Source organism: Pteropus medius, unplaced genomic scaffold (assembly GCF_902729225.1).
Source record: "Pteropus medius unplaced genomic scaffold, Ma_sr-lr_union100, whole genome shotgun sequence".
NCBI classification, from domain to species: domain Eukaryota; kingdom Metazoa; phylum Chordata; class Mammalia; order Chiroptera; family Pteropodidae; genus Pteropus; species Pteropus medius.
The window spans coordinates 14,580,228-14,599,188 of record NW_024340701.1 but is presented as its reverse complement, the minus strand read 5'-3'; the positions used below and the strand labels follow the sequence as shown (position 1 = coordinate 14,599,188).

The 18,961-nt window shown below is 31.1% G+C and overlaps 1 protein-coding gene across 9 annotated transcripts in view; it reads left to right on the top strand.

Annotated features, from left to right (window-relative positions):
• The window catches only part of DOCK7 (dedicator of cytokinesis 7), a 171,572-nt gene that overhangs the window by 27,980 nt on the left and 124,631 nt on the right, over window positions 1-18,961 (top strand). For all 9 annotated transcript variants that reach the window (XM_039888091.1, XM_039888081.1, XM_039888063.1 and 6 more), the window contains exons 3-11: window positions 728-903; window positions 1,091-1,159; window positions 4,818-4,947; window positions 5,046-5,258; window positions 5,587-5,672; window positions 7,543-7,609; window positions 8,543-8,692; window positions 16,695-16,775; window positions 18,063-18,228. In XM_039888091.1, the coding sequence (XP_039744025.1) occupies window positions 728-903; window positions 1,091-1,159; window positions 4,818-4,947; window positions 5,046-5,258; window positions 5,587-5,672; window positions 7,543-7,609; window positions 8,543-8,692; window positions 16,695-16,775; window positions 18,063-18,228 (1,138 nt within the window). The remainder of the gene's footprint in view (window positions 1-727; window positions 904-1,090; window positions 1,160-4,817; window positions 4,948-5,045; window positions 5,259-5,586; window positions 5,673-7,542; window positions 7,610-8,542; window positions 8,693-16,694; window positions 16,776-18,062; window positions 18,229-18,961) is intronic.

The following is an 18,961-nucleotide window of genomic DNA, read 5'->3' as shown; positions in this document are numbered from 1 at the left end:
GTCTGTTTGGAACTGCATCACTTCTATCTTTAAGGCCAGAATTATCAGATCACTCTTTACTATATCTTCATATGGCTTTCTTCATTTTGTGGCCCAAATGTCTTTCTGTCTCCATATAAGGATATATATGATTGTATTTAGGACCCACTCAGATAATTCAGGATAATGTCCTTGTTTTAAGATTCTGAATCATATTTTCAAACATCCTTTTATTTTTATATCTTAATTTTTTTTTTTTTTGCCATGAAAGGTGCATGGATTGGGATGTAGAAATCTTTTGGAGAGCCATTTTTCAGCCTCCCACAGTCTGGTAATATATTTTTACTAGGGTAATCAACAATAACAACAAATAAAATAAAAGTACTGTTTAGAAACTTAAAAGTGAAAATTCCAAAGATATGAAAAAGGAAAAGAACTCCTCCAATGAGTATTTTGTCATTGTAAAGTATTATAAAATTGTTAACTTTACTATCTTTACACGAGAGGCATGGGTAAAGTCCAAGTAGGATTAAAGAGTGTGACTCGGAGCATAAAGGAGTGTTAGTAGGTCAACACCTTTGGTTTCTTCAGTACACCTGACTGAACACCTGTTGAAATTTTAGAAATAACTAGGTTAAGACATATTATATTTAAAACAATAATAAATTTTCTTTGCATAAAGGTTAAAAATATTTGTATCCACCTCTCCCTTTCTGTTCATTTCTAACATACACCTTACTTTATAAAGGTGCCCCTTACGGAAGCAGTGGATCCAGTGGATTTGGAAGATTACCTCATTACTCACGCGTTAGCTGTGGATTCTGGGCCTTTAAGGGATTTGATTGAATTCCCTCCAGATGATATTGAAGTTGTTTATAGTCCGAGAGACTGCAGAACACTTGTTTCGGCTGTACCTGAAGAAAGGTAAGGAGACATTAACTATTTTTGGTTTCAGTGTAACTATAGAAAGGCTACTTTCCATTATTTTATTTAGATTTTATTTCCTGTGATGATGATGTTTCCTGTTATACGGACAAGAACTGTAGCAACCAAATTCACAAACATCAGCTTTTCTGTCCAAACTAAAACTATATTTTCTCTTTTAAAATAGTGAAATGGATCCACATGTTAGAGATTGTATAAGGAGTTATACAGAAGACTGGGCAATTGTGATCAGAAAGTAAGTTTTATTTTTATTATAACATTTAGAAATGCTGAGTAGTATCTACAAATAGGTTAATGTAGATTAATAATAATTATGAGACCTGAAAATTTAAACATGCAGCTGAAGAAACAGAATAACCTTTGCATATAAATGTCTTCTCCTTAGGAGTTCTACAATTACTTTTACTTACTTTTCTTATAAAAATAATAGGCTGTGGGGATAGTAGTTCTATATTACCATATATTATTAATAACTAATGATATATAATGATAATGATTTGTAGTCTAATTTGAGAAATCATGGATAGATATCAATGAGTAATTTTTATTATTCAAAAAGAATCCATTTTTTGAAACTTAAATAGTTAAATTTAATAGCCAGTTTTCCATATCCAGTTGTTTGAAAGGTCTCTGCTGTTTATTAACTATTTACAGGTTCTTGACCTGTACATCCAATCAGGTAAATATTTGTAAGAAAATGTTTTATTCTACCACAAATTTTTTTAATAGACAGCGTTGAAATATAACATGAAATTCAGATGTAAAAGAAAACTTTTTCTTTCTAATTTGTGTAATAAAGAAAGGGTCTTCATAATGAAACTTTGCCTTATTCTATTTTTCTAAAGGAAATATAATGACTGAAGTAGTGGAAGATTCTGTTATGACATTATAGTTTTGAGAAATTAATCTGTGCTAAATTGTACTAGCAACAGTGGTATATCCATTGCTTATTGTTTTGTGCTTATGACTGCTGTCTTATTTAACTGGGTTTAATATTATGCTAAGCATCACTCTTGGGAATACTGCTGACATGCTTTTTAGTTTTAGTGTGACCTAATAAAAGCACGGTCTGCTACCCTTTATAAAGAAGAACTGTTTTTATGAGCTTACAATTTTGATAAGTATTTCAAATAGCCAGATTTTTTAGACATTCCCGAAGAAAACTGTTCCTCTGTCAGATAACTCAAATGTCTTTACCTTTATGCATGTATGTTGGAAACTTATAATCAGAAATCTAATAAGAGGTTAGTTGTAAAATCTAGTAACTTCAGAATCACAAAATCTACTTAATTCCAATCATGGGGTTATTGACCTTGATTTATGCAAGAGGGCAAGGTAGTTAACATTTATGAGTATTTACTATGTGCTAACCACCTTAATGGACATTTTACACTCGTCTCCTTTAAGGTTCCAACAGATAAGGTAGCTCAGGCTCAGAGCAGTTAAGTAAATTCTTCGAGGTCCCACAACTAAAAAGTGGAATAGCTAGGTTAGAACCTAGGGGCATCAGATTCTAAAGCTTGTATTTTTCTGTTATTCTAGATATTATTTCTTATCTGTAGTGGTAAATGGAAAACAAAAATCTTAATTTTGGTAGACTAGAAGTTTTAAGGTATCCCTGAAAGATAGAAGAGAAGTGTGATTGGAACATAAGAAAAAACCACAATGCAGAATAATCTAAGGAGAAGATATAGACTATAGCTTCAGTAGTGCTTTAAGCTCAGAAGCAGTGAATACAGGCAGTGGAAAGGGTACCTGGGGTAACTGTTGGACATTTGGTTACTTTGAAACCCCCTTCACCATGTGTGCATAGTGATGGCAACAGAGGTATCTGCCTTTTTTGTTAAAGAGCAGTAATTATGGGGCCCTGAGCTAATAGTATAGTAGTGCCCAAGAAGAGCATATCTTGGAAGAAGAAGGAACCCTTATACCCAGAAAAAAAGGTACTGCAGACTGCCTGGCAGCATGGTTTGCCTCTTCTCCACAACTATTGAATATGGGCTGGGTTGAGCAGATACAGTATTTCCAGACAAATATGGGGATACAAATTAAAAAATGAGCACAGAACCCAGAATTGCCAACTATTTGTTGAAAACTATTGCACTTGAAAAAGAATTATCAAACTACAAATAAAAGAATTAACAATTAGGAAATAGTTAATAGAACACAAGTCAAGACTCATAACTATAAGTAATATCCTTAAAGAGATTTGAAAGGATATAGCAATAATATAAATATCAACTAAGTTATCTTTGGAAATTAAAATTTCTTCAGGGAAAAAAATATTAAAAACGCAGCCGATGGGCTTACTGACCAAGTAGGCATGATTGAAGAGTAGAATAGTAAGCTGTAAGATGTAGCTATAGATTCTTCCATAATTTAGCACCGAAGGAGAAAAGACAGAAAGTACTTCATTTATTCATTCAACAAATATTTATTGAGTGTCTATTATGTGCCAGGCACTATATTAAACAATGATGATATAGTAATCAATAAAACTCACTCCCTGCCCTCATGGAGCTTATATTATAGTTGGGGATGAGAGCAATGGACAATAAACCAACACAGATAAATATATACTAAATATGGTGGAGGTAAGTCTTGTGGAGAAAAAAAGTAGGGTGAAGGGTATAGAGAGAACCAAGAAGAGGGGTTAAATTTTCTACTTTGTATAAGTAATCAGTAGAGGCCTTACTGATAAGATTAACTTGAGCAAAGACCTGAAAGAAGTAAGGGAGTAAGCCCTTTAATATCTGGGAGAAGAATGTATTGGATAGAGAGAAGAACAGTATATGCAAAGACTCCATATTGGAAGCATGCTAGGTACGTTCAAGGAATAGCAAAGAATGTCAGTGTGGCTGAAACAGAATGAGTGAGAGTGAGAATGCCAAGATAAAAGGTCATAGAAATGGTAGTGTATGTGGGGTTGGATGGGTAATTATGTAGAGCCTTAGCATAGCAACAGACCAGAGGACAGAATGACAATATAGAAAAGAGTATTGATCATGAATCATGTGATTCTTCTCAGCTTTTTAAAAAATTTGTGATTTTATGTGAACATCACATAGCTTCTGTTTTAATATCTTTCACAATAAGGCATGATATATGAATGATTTATATCAAATGTGATTCTTTACTATTTCATAAATTGACAGATAGCAGGAACCATATCATCCTTTGGTAATCATAATTGTTTTTGCTCCCTCCAAATTTTTTTCCCCTTTCACTATACGAGGTGTGGAACAGTAATTGCTTTTTGATATTAGTGTCTATTGTTCTTGGATATTGGGTTGTTAGGAAAGGTTACGTTAATTTAAGAGTTCTTCTTAACCAAATACATAAATTGTATAACAATGTATGTTAAGTAATAGTGTTTATAGTGATATAAATCCTGCCATTTATTATTTTAAAAGTCTGCAACTTTAAATTGTTTAAGATTTTTATACATAATGGGATATAGCAAAAATATTTTGCCTTTTTGAAATTTTAAGATTCATATATATGCTATATTTATATTTTTTGCCTTTTTAATATTTGCATAGATGCAGTATATGTTTTCTACTCTCATTTTGTTCTTTAACCTGGCTTCCCATCCTTTCTTTTTACTGACCAATTCTCTGAATTGAAACTACAATCTTAAATTATATACACATGGTTGTGAAAAGAAGATTATGATTTATTTTTGGAAATTCGTAACCTGCTCTCTAGTTAAATTAAAGAAACTTTGAATGGAAGTTTTCATAAACCTCTGGTGAAATGTTTAACACACTAAAAACTGCTGGAATATATCTTTATTATGTAAAGAAATAAAACAGAACATTGGCTTATATAAAGATAAAAAAGTGAAAAATTTTCAAAAATTGATATTTATTTAATTATTTTATTTTGAATAGATATCATAAACTGGGAACAGGATTTAATCCCAATACATTAGATAAACAGAAAGAAAGGCAAAAAGGTTTGCCAAAACAGGTCTTTGAATCTGATGAAGCTCCAGATGGCAGCAGCTACCAGGATGAGCAAGTAATACTTTTATTTTTAAATGACTATAAGAAGTTATTTTAAAATAGTTTGTTTTATTCATTGATTAATATATTTATTTTTAATGTTTTGCATGACAGGATGACCTTAAAAGACGTTCAATGTCAATAGATGATACTCCAAGGGGTAGCTGGGCCTGCAGTATTTTTGACTTGAAAAATTCACTTCCGGATGCTCTGCTTCCTAATTTACTTGATCGAACTCCAAATGAAGAAATAGACCGTCAGAATGATGATCAAAGGAAATCAAACCGTCACAAGGAACTCTTTGCTTTGCATCCATCACCAGATGAGGTATAGATATTTGGATATAAAGGAGAAAATAATTATTAAATAGATATTTTGGGAGTGTGAACTATATATAGTATTATAGTAATGTAGGGAGTAAAACATGACTATATTTTTGTAAGTGAAATATACTTTTTATTCTCGTAAATTTATAACTTCTGCGACTTGAGCACATTTATTATCTAATAATTTGTTTGAGAATAAATAGGTCATTCTTTTTGTGTTCAATTGTGAAGACTGAAAGTATTAGATTAATAAACTAAGTACTTAAAAAATTGTAAAGGGTTGAAATATGATAAGCATTTTCATTTTGGTGTTGCTTGTCAATTTGTAGGAAGAACCAATAGAACGACTTAGTGTTCCTGATGTGCCCAAAGAACATTTTGGTCAAAGACTTCTTGTAAAATGTTTATCACTCAAGTGAGTATTTTGTTTACTGTATCCTTTTGTTTACTGTGTCCTTTTGAGAAGCATTGTTCTTCTAGAGCTGAGCTTTAGAGCATTTTTGGCTCATAGGTAGAGATGACTCTGCCACAGCTATACAGTTAGTCTTATAACTTGAAAAAACATTCACTGAAATAATACCTTTCTCTAGTGTTACCAGACACTGTTTTTGGCTTGGGGAATATAAAGACAAAGTATCTTTTTTTTTTAAAGAATTATTCATTTGTTACATGGTACATGGTAGGCTTCTTCTTCTTTTTTTTTTTTTTTAATTTTGAAGTATATATTTTTTTCCTTGTTTAAAAAAAGTTAAATGACTTCTGACCTACATTTATATTCTACTTCACAAAGCTTACATTTATATTCTACTTCACAAAGTGCTTTTTCTTAATTTGTTTCATGTCTTCAAAGTAATTTTATAAAGTATATTTTTTTCTTCATTTTACAAATGAGGGAACCAGGCTTAAAAGCATTAGCAGAGGTTAACTGGCATGCTCATTACTATGTAACTGAAAAACAAACTCTTTGCTCTTTTCATTCTATCATGTTAATATTATTAGTTAGTTAAATATTAGTTCTGACTTAGGAAAAAAAGTTTCAATTCATAGAGATTTCTAAAAGAAGCAATTCATAGGAGCAGACCACTTCAATCTATAGATAACCTGGGACGTTAACTTTCTTTGAAAGTTAAGCCTTTATATATTTAATTAGATTTGTCTAGAAACCTGTTATATTTAGTGCATGTATCTTTTGAATATCTGGACACTTGACATAATCTTTTTTTAACAGCTTTGTTATGATATAATTTATATGTCATAAATTCACCTTTTTAAAGTGTACAAGTCAGTGGCTTTTAGTATATTCTCAGAGTCGTGCAACTATCACTACTATCTAATTCCAGAACATATTCATCACCCTGGAAAGAAACTCCATACCTAGTAGTGTTCCTCTCAGGCTTCCGTAACAAAATACCATATACTGGGTGGCTTAAACAACAGAAATTTATTTCTCACAGTTCTGGAGACTGGAAGTTGAAGATCAAGGTGCTGGTAGGATTGGTTTCTGGTGAGGCCTCTCTTCCTGGCTTGCACATGGCAACCTTCCTGCTATGTTCCACATGGCCTTTCCTTTGTTTCTGCATGGAGAGAGAGAAGTCTCTGGTGGCTCTTCCTTTTCTATAAAGACACCAGTTCTGTTGCTTTAGGGCCTTGCCCTTATGATCTCATTTAAACTTGACTACCTCTTTAAGTCTCTATCACTAAATATAGTTATATTGAGAGGACTTCAACATATGAATTTGAGGGGGTGGAGAGCCACAGTTCAGTCTATAACAATACCAATTAGCAGTCACTCCCTAGTCTAAGTCCCTGGGAACCACTAATTTGCTTTGTTTCTATGAGTTTGCCTATTCTTTATAATTCATATAAAGAATTCATATAAATGGAATCATACAATGTGGCCCTTAGTGTCTGGCTTCTTTCACATAGCGTAATGTTTTCAGGATTCATCTATGTTGTAGCAGATATCAGTACTTCATTCCTTATGTGACTGAAAAATATTCCAATGTATATATACCACATTTTGTTGGTAAACATTTGGGCTATTTCCACTTTTTAAAAAAAATAACAGCTTTATTGAGATATAATTTACCTATTATGGAGTTTACCTAGGATGTACCCAGTATACAGTTCACCAGTTCACCCAGTATACAATTTGGTGGGTTTTAGTATATTCACATATTTGTGCAATACCATCACAGTATTGAGATAATTTATTTTTGGAATGAAAATTTCTCTCCAATTATTTAGATTTATTTTTAAACTGCTTTATCCTTTTTTTCCTAAAGGTTTGAGATTGAAATTGAACCCATTTTTGCAAGTTTAGCTTTATATGATGTCAAGGAAAAGAAAAAGGTAAGGTTATATAATTTAAACATAGTCTTTTGTCACAATCATACGTTTTAAGTTGTTTTATAAACTGATTTTAAGTTTTATAAAATAAATAAGTAATGATTTTTTTGAGAATTATTAAACATAGATCTTTTAAAAGGAAAATAGAAATTTAAGTTATTAAGACTTGTTAAATATTTTCTTAGTCGATATATAGTTTTTATTCCATTAAAAGAGTTCCAAATGCCAGTAGCAAAGGCAACTTTCTTTTAATTTAAGAAATGGAAAATATAATATAAGAAAAGCATTTTAGGTCATGTATAAAAGATGAGAATGATGAAGACAGTGAATTTCTGTTGACATTATTTTCAAATTCTCACTAGATACAAAGTCATTTATGTAGAGTTTAAAAATATTCCCTCTTAAATACTGATCCTAGTTTTACTGTCATACTTTACAAAATGCTATCTCATACAGTATTTCTTAATTTAAAGTTCAAAGCCTAAGATGTAGTAGAAACTTGAAGTGCCTTCAGTGACTTCTGCTGTCAACATATTATAGTTTTCTGCAATGGAACTCTGCTCTAGCAACTTATATTTGCTAAATCAAAACTGTTGAGATATTATTCACATAATTTTTTAAAGACTTAAATTTGGGATAATTCATCTCAATAATAATTTCTTTGTATACTTTATTAGAGGTTACATTTCTTATCAAAAGAGTTTGGGTTATGCTTTTTTAGAATATGTTTATCATATTACATTTCCCAAATAGTTTGTACATTTCTTTGCTTCGATTTAGACATGTAAAGATTGGTTAGTGAAATATATGATGAACTGTATGTTATAGTATAATATTTTACTATCTATAATATTTTAAGATTAAGTATATATGATTTTTGTGAGCTTTTATAAAATGTGCGGATTTAAAAAATTAATATATGATTGTATTTTTTAGATTTCAGAAAACTTTTATTTTGACCTTAATTCTGAGCAGATGAAAGGATTGTTGCGTCCACATGTACCACCTGCTGCAATTACCACCCTGGCAAGATCAGCTATTTTTTCTATCACTTATCCTTCCCAAGATGTTTTTCTTGTAATAAAGGTAAGAATAATGTTAAATATATTTGTTTATTCATGTAGTCTGTATACTTTTCTTCCTATTAATATTGCAAGCTTTTCAAGGGCAAAGATTTTACCTTTACTTATTTTTTCATCCTAGTGTTTCTTAACACAATGTTGGACATACACTATAGGGGCTACCAAAGTTTTTCTTGTGTAGGCAGTTATATTAGTCTGGGTTCTCCATGGAAACAAACCAATAGGATGGAGACATACACACGTACATGCACAAGGGAGAGAAAGACAGAGAGAGAGGGGGAGGCTCATGTAATTATGGAGGCTGTCAAGTCTGAAATGTGTACGGCAGGCTGTCAGGCTGGAAATTCAAGTAAGAGTTGATGTTGAAGTTTTGAGTTTGAATTCCACAGGGCAGCATCCTGGCAACTCAGGCAAGGTTTCTATGCTGTAGTCTTGAGAATCTCTGAGAAACCTCACACCCTGGGTGAACTGCATAATAGGTGAATTTTATCTCAATAAGGCTGTTATTTTTTTTAAAGAGTCTTTGCTTTTACAGCCTTCAACTAATTGGATGAGACCCACCACATTACAGAAGGTAATCTGCTGTACTTAGAGTCTACTGATTTAAATGTTAATCATTTCTAAACAGTACCTTCACAGCAACATCTAGTTTGGTGTTTGATCAAACAACTGGGCATTGTAGCCTAGCTAAATTGACTTATAAGATTAACCATCACAACTAAATTGACATAAAATTAACCATTACAGGAGCTATACTAATTTTATTACTCATTTCCTAAATGATATATATGCTAAAATCTAAATCATTGAGGTTATGGAGCATTATGATTTGACTGTCAGGCAATTAAAAATAAGGATCACAAATTTTAAAATTTGCATATTGCTAAGCTACTTAGCTTTAGGGTGCCTTGAAGAATAATTTACCTTCAATTGACCTTGACTTGAGAGTAGCCTAAAATATATTCCTTAATCATCTTTATTTATATATAAAATTATCATAAAAATATAATGAGTTTTATAATAAGGATATAAGAAGAGTCATGAAATGATCCTGTTTATAGGAATAATGTCCTAATTGTGGACATATTCCTATGAATTCAGGTTAAAATAAATCTTAGTTACAGTGAATAATTCTACAAGCAAAGATTTAGCAGCAGCGGTCTTCAGAAACTCAAAGTGTAAAGTTAAACTCTGGATATGAATATAATTGACAAATATAGTAAACACAGTTATTTTACATGGGAAAATAGTAAGTTTTTATAAAATAGAACATATTTGAGGGAATGAGTTGGAAAAGTAGAGATAATGGTTGAAATATTAGCTGCTTAAAATTGAGATTATTTAGTAACAAGATTTGGTTGTCATCATGGAAGTGAATAGCTTAGATAGAATTAAAAATAAGAAATATCGAATGTAAATTTTCAATGTAAGTAAATAGATAAATCACTGTACATTTATATGATGGAGTACTATGACACTTAAAACCACAATTTGAAGAATTTTTAATGACATCGAAACTTGTGATACAATGCTTAGTGAAAAATAAGTCTGATCCAACTGTATAAAATATATACACACACAACTGCACACACATAAATGTATGTATATACGTAGAAAAAGACTGTTTTGTAATTAAAAAAAAAGTTAAAATGTTTAAATTTTAAAGGAAATGTATTTAAAGAAATGTAGTAGGTTTTCTTTAATCATTTCTGGTCCATTATGATGTTTTTGTTTTTGAGAGAAAAGTTCCCTTGATTTGTGTATCACTTAGTTATTCCTGTACAAGAACAAAATCCCAGTGGCATACAGACAATAAATAAACATTTATTTGGTTTATGCATCTGAATTTTCTACTGGCCAGCCTATCTAAGCTATGTATTCTTTTAGGTGGTTATGTTTCTTCAAGTGTCTGTAGGTTGCTTTGTTGTCATTTGATTTAATAACTGCAGTTGTTTTCTTCTGTATGTCTCTTATTTTCTAGAAGGCTAGCCTGGCATATTCTCACCGTGATTGTAGATGTGCCAAAGAACAGACCCATTTGCACAGACACTTTTCAAGCCTTTGGTTACATCATGCCAGCTAACATTCTGTCAGTCCAAAAAGGTCACATTGCAGAACATAAAGTCAAGGAGTTGAGATGTATAGTTGGCTTCTTTATTGGGAAGAATTGCAATGTTATATAGCAATGCGAAGGATAAAGGAAGGGTGAAGAATTGGGGCTATTAGTGCAATGTATTGCTGTCTGTGGTATTGGGATTCTGGCTCAGCCCAGATTATTAATTCCTCGCTTATTTTGGTGCCCTGTTGACTAGCATAGTTACTCTCTGGTAAATATGTGAAGAGGTAATATTATTATGTTTGGGTTATTGTTTAAGCCTGCCGTTTTAGAGAACAAAAACACGAAGCACATTGAAAGAAACCCACAAATAATTAAAGAAAACCTTGGGTTACAATAAGACAATAATCATAAAGTGAGCTTAAAATTATTTAATTAAAATTTTTATTGAAGTGTGACATTATAGAAAGTACACAAAAGTCATAAAATAGTTTGATGAATTATCCCCAAACGAGTACACTTATTATGTTGCCACCTGCCCAGGTTTAGAAACAAAACATTACCAGAATCCCAGAAGCTGCCCTATGCCTTATCCCATTCACCGCTCCCTTTTCCATAATCTTTGCCTGTTTTTGAACACTATATTAATGGATCCAACAGTATTTATATTTTTTGTTTTGCTTTTTTCACTCTACATTACATGATTGTGTGATTACTCTGCTCTATGCAGTAGTTTAAAAATTCATTTACATTACTTTGTAGTATTTCATTATATAGATTTATCATAATTTATCCATTTTACTGGTGATAGACATTTTAGTTCATTTAATTTTGTGACTTTTATCAGTAATTCTGAGAACATTTGCATTTTACGGTGATAGACATATGTATTCATAGTTTAGTATATTCTTAGGAGTAGAATTGCTAACTCATACGATATTTGTACGAATAAGTGTTTCAGTTATTCACATTTGGTATTTATCAGTTTCTTTTTAATTGAGATATAAAATACATACAATGAGATCAATATAGTACACAAATCTGAGGTAAACAACTTGGTGAATTCTTACACATGTATTCATCTATGTAATTACTTCTGAGCTCAAGTCATACAATATTTCAATCACTTTAGAACCTGGGGGGTTCTTTTACTTCTATTTCTAGCTGCTACTCCCTCTCTTCCTCTTGGTACTCCAATGCCTATCACCATCTATTACCATCAATTAGTTTTTCCTCTTCTTGAATTTCATATGAATGGAGTTATACAATATGTAATCTTTTGTGCCTATCTTCTTCCACTCAGTATAATGTCTGTGAGAGTCATCCTTATTGTTCTGCATAGCTCTAGTTTGTTCTTTTATTTTTGTTGTTATGTCGTAATGTACTCCATTATATGACCGTAACACAGTTTATTCATCCTGCTTAGATGAATAGATAGACCTTGATAGACTTTAGAGTTATTTTTTTTTAGTGTACCTCTAATTTTCAGTTGGTTATTATGAATAAAGCTTCTCTGAATGTTCTTTAACAAGTCTTTTGGTGCACATGTATACTCATTTGTGTTTGATATTGCTGGCTAATAGAGTAGATGAATGTCTAGTAAAATACATCAGAACAGGTTCTCAGAGTGAGTCAACCATTTTACACTCTTACCAACACTGGTATTTCTCATTCTTCTTAATTATAGCCATTCTGGTATTCACTGTGGTTTTAATTTGCATTTCCCCTAATAATTATTTGACCATCTTTATATGCTTATTAGTCATTGGATATTCTTTTTTGAGAAATACCTCTTGAAATCATTTACCTACATTTTTATTAGGTTGTTTTGGGTGCTTTTTCTTATTAATTATTGAATATTAATATATTCTAGATGCTAGTTTGCTGTTGGTTCTTTTTATTCCTCACCTTTTTTTTTTTGCCACTCTGTGTTTGCTTTCTGCCAGAATCTTATTCTTTGATGAACCAAAGTTCATAGTTTACACATTATCTAATTTATTAACATTTCATTTATGGCTATGGTATTTTGGGTTCAGTATGTGAAAGTTTTGCCTCCCTCAAAGTCAAGAACATAGTTCTATTAAGTGATCTCTTGTAAGATTGTTTTACCATTCACATATAGGTCTGTAATCTATATGAAATTGGGCTTTGTGTTTGGCTTGAGATAGAGATGAAGATAATTGTGTTCCCTCCTCCCAATATGGATGACCAAATGACACAGTACTATTTATTGAAAAGACTGCTTTTTTTTCCTACTGCATTTGCAAAGCCTGTTTTGTCATCAATCAAGTGTTCACATTTTTGAGGTTCTTTTTCTGGAGTCTTTTTTGTTGTTGTTGTCCCATTGGTCTATTTGTCTTTTCTTGGCACCAGTACTATTCTGTTTTAATTATTGCAACTTTGTAACAAATAGTATACTTTTCCTCCAACTTTATTCTTCAAGATTGGCTTGGCTGTTCTTGACCCTTTACATTTTTGTATAAAGTTTTGCTTGTCAGTCTCTCTCTCCAATGTAGGCATACTCTCTTTCTCTCATGAAAGAGTTCCTGGAATGTTGACTGGGATTGCATTAAATATACAGACAAGTTTGAGAAAGTTATCTTTAAACTATTGAGTTTTCTAGTTATTGAACATGGTATATCTCTCCATGTTTTTAGGTCTTTTCCTCTCCTGTCTTCCTGGTAATTTGATATTTTTGATTCTATTAGAAATGATACCATTAAATTTTAAAAATTTTAAATTATATACAGAATTTAATTTTATTTATCACTGTTATATAGAAATTTGGTTATCTTTTTTGTAAACTTTTATTTATGCTTAGTAACATGCACAAACTGTACACCTTCATTAATTTTTACATACTTAACTCAGATATGTAACTAACATCCAGATCAAGATATAGAACATTACCCAACAGCTTTCTCTGTGCCCCTCTTACTATACTGACTTTATCACCATAGATTCATTTAGCCTCTTGTAAAACATTGTATAAAAGGAATCATAGAATATGTTCTTGTGTCTGGCATTCTAAAGAATTATGACTGTAAGATTCATATAGAAGTAGTTTACTTTTCATCCTGTCTAATATTTTGTTATATGAATATATCAGAGATTTTTGTTCATTCTAATTGTTGATGGACATTGGAGTTATTTCTAGCTTTGGCTATCATGAGTAATGCTACTTTAAACATTCTTGTATGTCAGTTTTGGTACAATTATGTTTTCATTTCTATTTAGTATATAGATAAGTATTAAGTTATTGATCATATTATGTCTTCAGTTTTAGTAGAAATACTAGTTTTCCAACATAGTTAATCCAGAATTCACTCCCCTCAGGAGGCCTTAAGAATTTCAGTTGTTCCATTTCCTCCCTTAACACTTAATATCATCAGATTTTATTGTATTTTGCAATTTAATTTAATTTTATTATGCATTTTATTTTCTGGTACATCTGCAGGGTTATATCAGTTTGGTTTTAATTTACAGTTTTCTGATGACTAAGAATATTGACCAATTTATGGCCATTTGAATATTTTGCGAAGTGATTTTTCAAATAGTTCATTTTTAACTTATTTGTAAGTGATTGTAGTGTAATATACATAATATACATAAATTTTAAGTGTGCATAGGATACATAAGTTTTAAGTAGAAAAAATATACACCTGTGTAATATCCATTTCATTGGATTGTTTTTATTTATCTTATTTTGTATGAGTTCTTTATATATCTTTCATTCACTAATTTGAAGTATCAAGTTTATTATGTGCTAAATTCCTATATGCACTTGATTTAGTTTCTAGACTTTCATTCTATTTTATTTCCATTTCTTTTTTAAAAAACATTAAACATTATATAGGGGTCAAGTGAGACAATTCGGAGAAGAATGATAAATAGAAACTATTCTATTGACCACTAAAGAATATTATTTTGTGAATTCTTTTTTAATTGTAATTTTGTACTTTGATATTATATTAAATGGAGATGAATTTACAACTTGCTACTTTTATTTATATTTTAAATTGTAAAATATACATAACAAAATTTATCATCTTAATCATTTTTTGTGTACAGTTTAGCATTAAGTATGAGCATGTTGTCGTGTAACCAATCTGTAGAAATTTTCTTCTTGCAAAACCAAACTCTTTACACACAACTTATTTTCTCTTCTTCCTACCTGCTGTCAACCAATGTTCTGCTCTCTGTTTGTATGAATTTGACTACTGTAGATACCTCATATGAATGGAATCATACAGTAGTTGTCTTTTTGTGACTGTCTTATTTTTCTTAGCATAATGTTTTCAATTCTCCACTCCCCTTTTTGAGACTGAAGAATATTTCAGTGTGTGTGTGTGTGTGTGTGTGTGTGTGTGTGTCTGTGTATACCATGTTTTGTTTACTCCTTTTTCGGTAGGCATTTGGGTTGCTTCCATCTTTTGGCTATTGTAAATAATGCTGCTGTGAACATGGTGTACAAATATCTGTTTTTGTCCCTGCTTTCAATTTATTGTATATATACTCAGAAATAGATTTCATGAATTGTATGGTAATTCTGTTTTTAATTTCTGAGGAACCTTGTACTGTTTTCCATAGCCGAGTGCCATTTTACCTTTCACTAATAGTGCACAAAAGTGCCAATTTTTTTATATCCTTGCCATTTGTTATTATTTTTATTGTAGCTATCCTGATGGATATAAGGTGCTATATTACTGTGGATTTTATTTGCATTTTCCTAGTGATTCCTTATGTTGAGCATCTTTTCATATGCTTGTTAGCCATTTGTGTATCTTCCTTGGACAAATGTCTATTCAAGTTCTTTGCCCATTTAAAAATCAGATTGCTGTTGTTTTGTTGTTGAGTTATAGGATTTCGTTTTCTATTCTGAATATTAACTTTTCGTTATATAAATGATTTCTCTCAATGATCTATTTTTGTATAAATCTTTATGCCAGTACCACACTATTTTGATTACCTTGGTTTGTATTGTTTTGAAATTCATAGATATGAGCCTTCTAACATTTTTCTTTTTCAAAAAAAGTTTGTTTTGTCTATTCAGAGTTCTTTGAGATTCCATATGAATTTTAGGATGAATTTATCTATTTCTGCAAAAAAAAAAAATGTTTTTGATAGAGATTATATTAAATCTATAGATTTCTTTGGGTATGATTGACATCTTAACTATATTATGCCTTCCAATCCATGAATATGGGATGTCTTTCCATTTGTTGGTATTTTCTTTAATTTTTTTCACCACCATTTTATAGTTTTTAGAATACACATTTTCATCTTCTTAGTTAATTCTGCAGTATTTTATTCTTTTTTGATATTATAAATGGAATTGTTTTTTTAATTTCCTTTTCGAATTGCTCATTGTTAGTGTGTAAAAATGCAACTGATTTTTGTGTGCTTTGTATCCTGCAACTTTGCTGAATTCATTTATTAGTTCTAAAGGTTTTTTTTTTTTTTGGTGTATGGAATATTAGGGTTTTCTATATAAAAGATCATGTTGTCTATGAACAGAGATAATTTTACTTCTTTCTTTCCAATTTGAATATATTTAATTTCTTGCTTAATTGCTCTGGCTGAAGCTTCCAGTACTATGTTGAATAGAATTAGCAAAAGTGATCATCCTTACCTTGTTCCTGATCTTAGAGGAAAAGCTTTTAGACTTTCACCATTGAATATGATGTTAGCTGTGGGCTTTTCATATACGACCTTTATTATGTCGAGGTAGCTTTCTTCTTTTTCTAGTTTGTTAAGTGTTTCTCTCACTGCATTTTGTCCAGTGCCTTTTCTGTATTAGAGATGATCATGTGTTTTTTCCCTGTCATTTTTTTAATGTGGTGTGTATTACACTGATTAATTTTATCTGTTGAACCGTCCTTGCATTCCAGTTTGATTGCTTTTTTTTCTTTTTTAGCTTAAATAATCCTTATGTTTTTGTCTTTGACAGCTAGAAAAAGTCCTACAGCAAGGAGACATTGGAGAGTGTGCAGAACCATATATGATTTTTAAAGAAGCAGATGCCACCAAGGTAGAATATCGTACCTCTCATTTTCCTCACTTTTGTATTCATTAGCAGTCACTCCCCATTCCCTTCAAATCCCCAAACCCAGCCCTGAATAACCTCTAGTTTCCCAAATTATAATTTGGGAGAATACTATACAAAGCATATTAAAAAATTTTACTATTAATTCATTTTTCCTATTAGCTTACTCACTTTCTTACACTCTTCTTTATTTTCTTTGTCACCTAGCTTGTGTCATATATTGTGCTATTTTTTAAATTCTCCCTCACTCCCAAAGTAATTATTTAAAAAAACTTTTTTCTTGGCGAGTAGTTAATTCAGCTTAATTCGTAATTAATTAAATTTTTCCTTTTTTCACAAAATAGTGATATTGATGGAACTTTCCTTAGCAAACCGGAAGTATTTTAGGTTTTTAACTACAGATAATTAAGGAAAATGGTAAACATAGGAAATATAATCTCTGTTTTGCCATGAAATGACTAATTTCTAAATTTATAAAGCAAAAATAATTGATCAACAGTAGGTACCAAATTCCAAGTACCTTGAGTTAGCTACAAGAATAACAGGTGATCTTGGATCTTAGATCTGTCATTAGGGTATACCTCACCAACATTCTGTATGAGAAGAATATGTGAGATATTTGGTATAGGTTTTTACTCTTGGACCACTGTTTGGCTACCTTAGTGTTTGTTTCAGGAATAGCCTAACACTTGAGCCAGCCTCAGGATATCCTCCACATAGGCATATACTGTTTGGACCATTAGTTTTTTTCACAGTTTAGTTCTTTTGTAATACTTTTTTTCTTTACTTCTTTTATTACAACTCTGGGCTTATTATTGGCCTATTTTTACCTCTCACTCGCACTTCATGATTGTCATAAGTTATGGATTATTTCAAAGTGGATTAACTGCTTCCATCTTTTTTAGAATATTAAAATTCAGGAAGGCATAATCTAGAATATTTTGTAGTTTGCAGTTGCTGACTAGAACATGGTTATGTTTCCTTTCATAAAGTAGTACTTGCAGTACATAACATGTTTCACATTTGTTCTCCTTTCTTTTCTCCAAAGATGAGGTAATCACAAAAATTTCAAAGACTTATTCTATATATACATTTGTAGAACATGTTGAGGTTGTTCAGTGGTTAAGATAATACACTGTTAATCTCTGAAAGGATCAAGTTATTTTTCCATCTTTGCTGAGAACTGAGAATTCTTAACCTATTTATTATAAAATAACCTTTAATTCATTTTTTTGAGCATAATCATATAATGTATAAAGTTTTGTTTTGCAGAATAAAGAAAAATTGGAGAAGCTGAAAAGTCAAGCCGATCAGTTTTGCCAAAGACTTGGGAAATATCGCATGCCTTTTGCTTGGACTGCTATCCATTTAATGAATATTGTTAGCAGTGCTGGGAGTTTGGAAAGAGATTCTACAGAGGTAGAAATAAGCACTGGAGGTAAGACTGTTTTACATAAAATATTTCTAACTATAATTTTTTCTGTTTTCTTACATGGACTTGTTTTATTTGTAGACTTTGTAACGTAATGAGGCATAAAAGGGTATTTCTTTGCCTTTTTTTCTTTAACGATTTTATTGAGATGTACCATTCACATACGATACCATTCACCCATTTAAAGTATATAATTCCAGTGTTTTTTGGTATAGTCACAAGGTTCTGTAACCATCACCACAATCTAATTATAGAACACTTTTGTAGTCATTAGCAGTCACTTTCCCTTCTCCCCAAATCCCCAAACCCAACCCTAAACAATTTCTAATCTACTTAGTGTGTATGGATTTGCCTGCGCCAGTAATTTCATATGAGTAGAATTATACAATATGTAGTGTTTTATGATTAGCTTCTTTTGGCAAAATGTTTTAAAGGTTTGTCCATGTTGTAGTATGTATCAGTATTTTTTATCTTTTTATTGCCGAATAATAGTCCATTGTATTAATATATCACATTTTATTTTTTCATTCTTCAGTTGATGGACATTTGAGTTATTTTAACTCTGGTTGTTATGAATAATGCTGCAATGAACATTCATGTAAAAACTTTTGTATGGACATACGTATTCATTTCTCTTGGCTATATATAGCAAGCTACAAGAGAAATTACTGGGTCATATGATACTTCTATGTTAAACCTTTTGAAGAATTATCAGATTGTTTTCCAATGTGGCTGCACC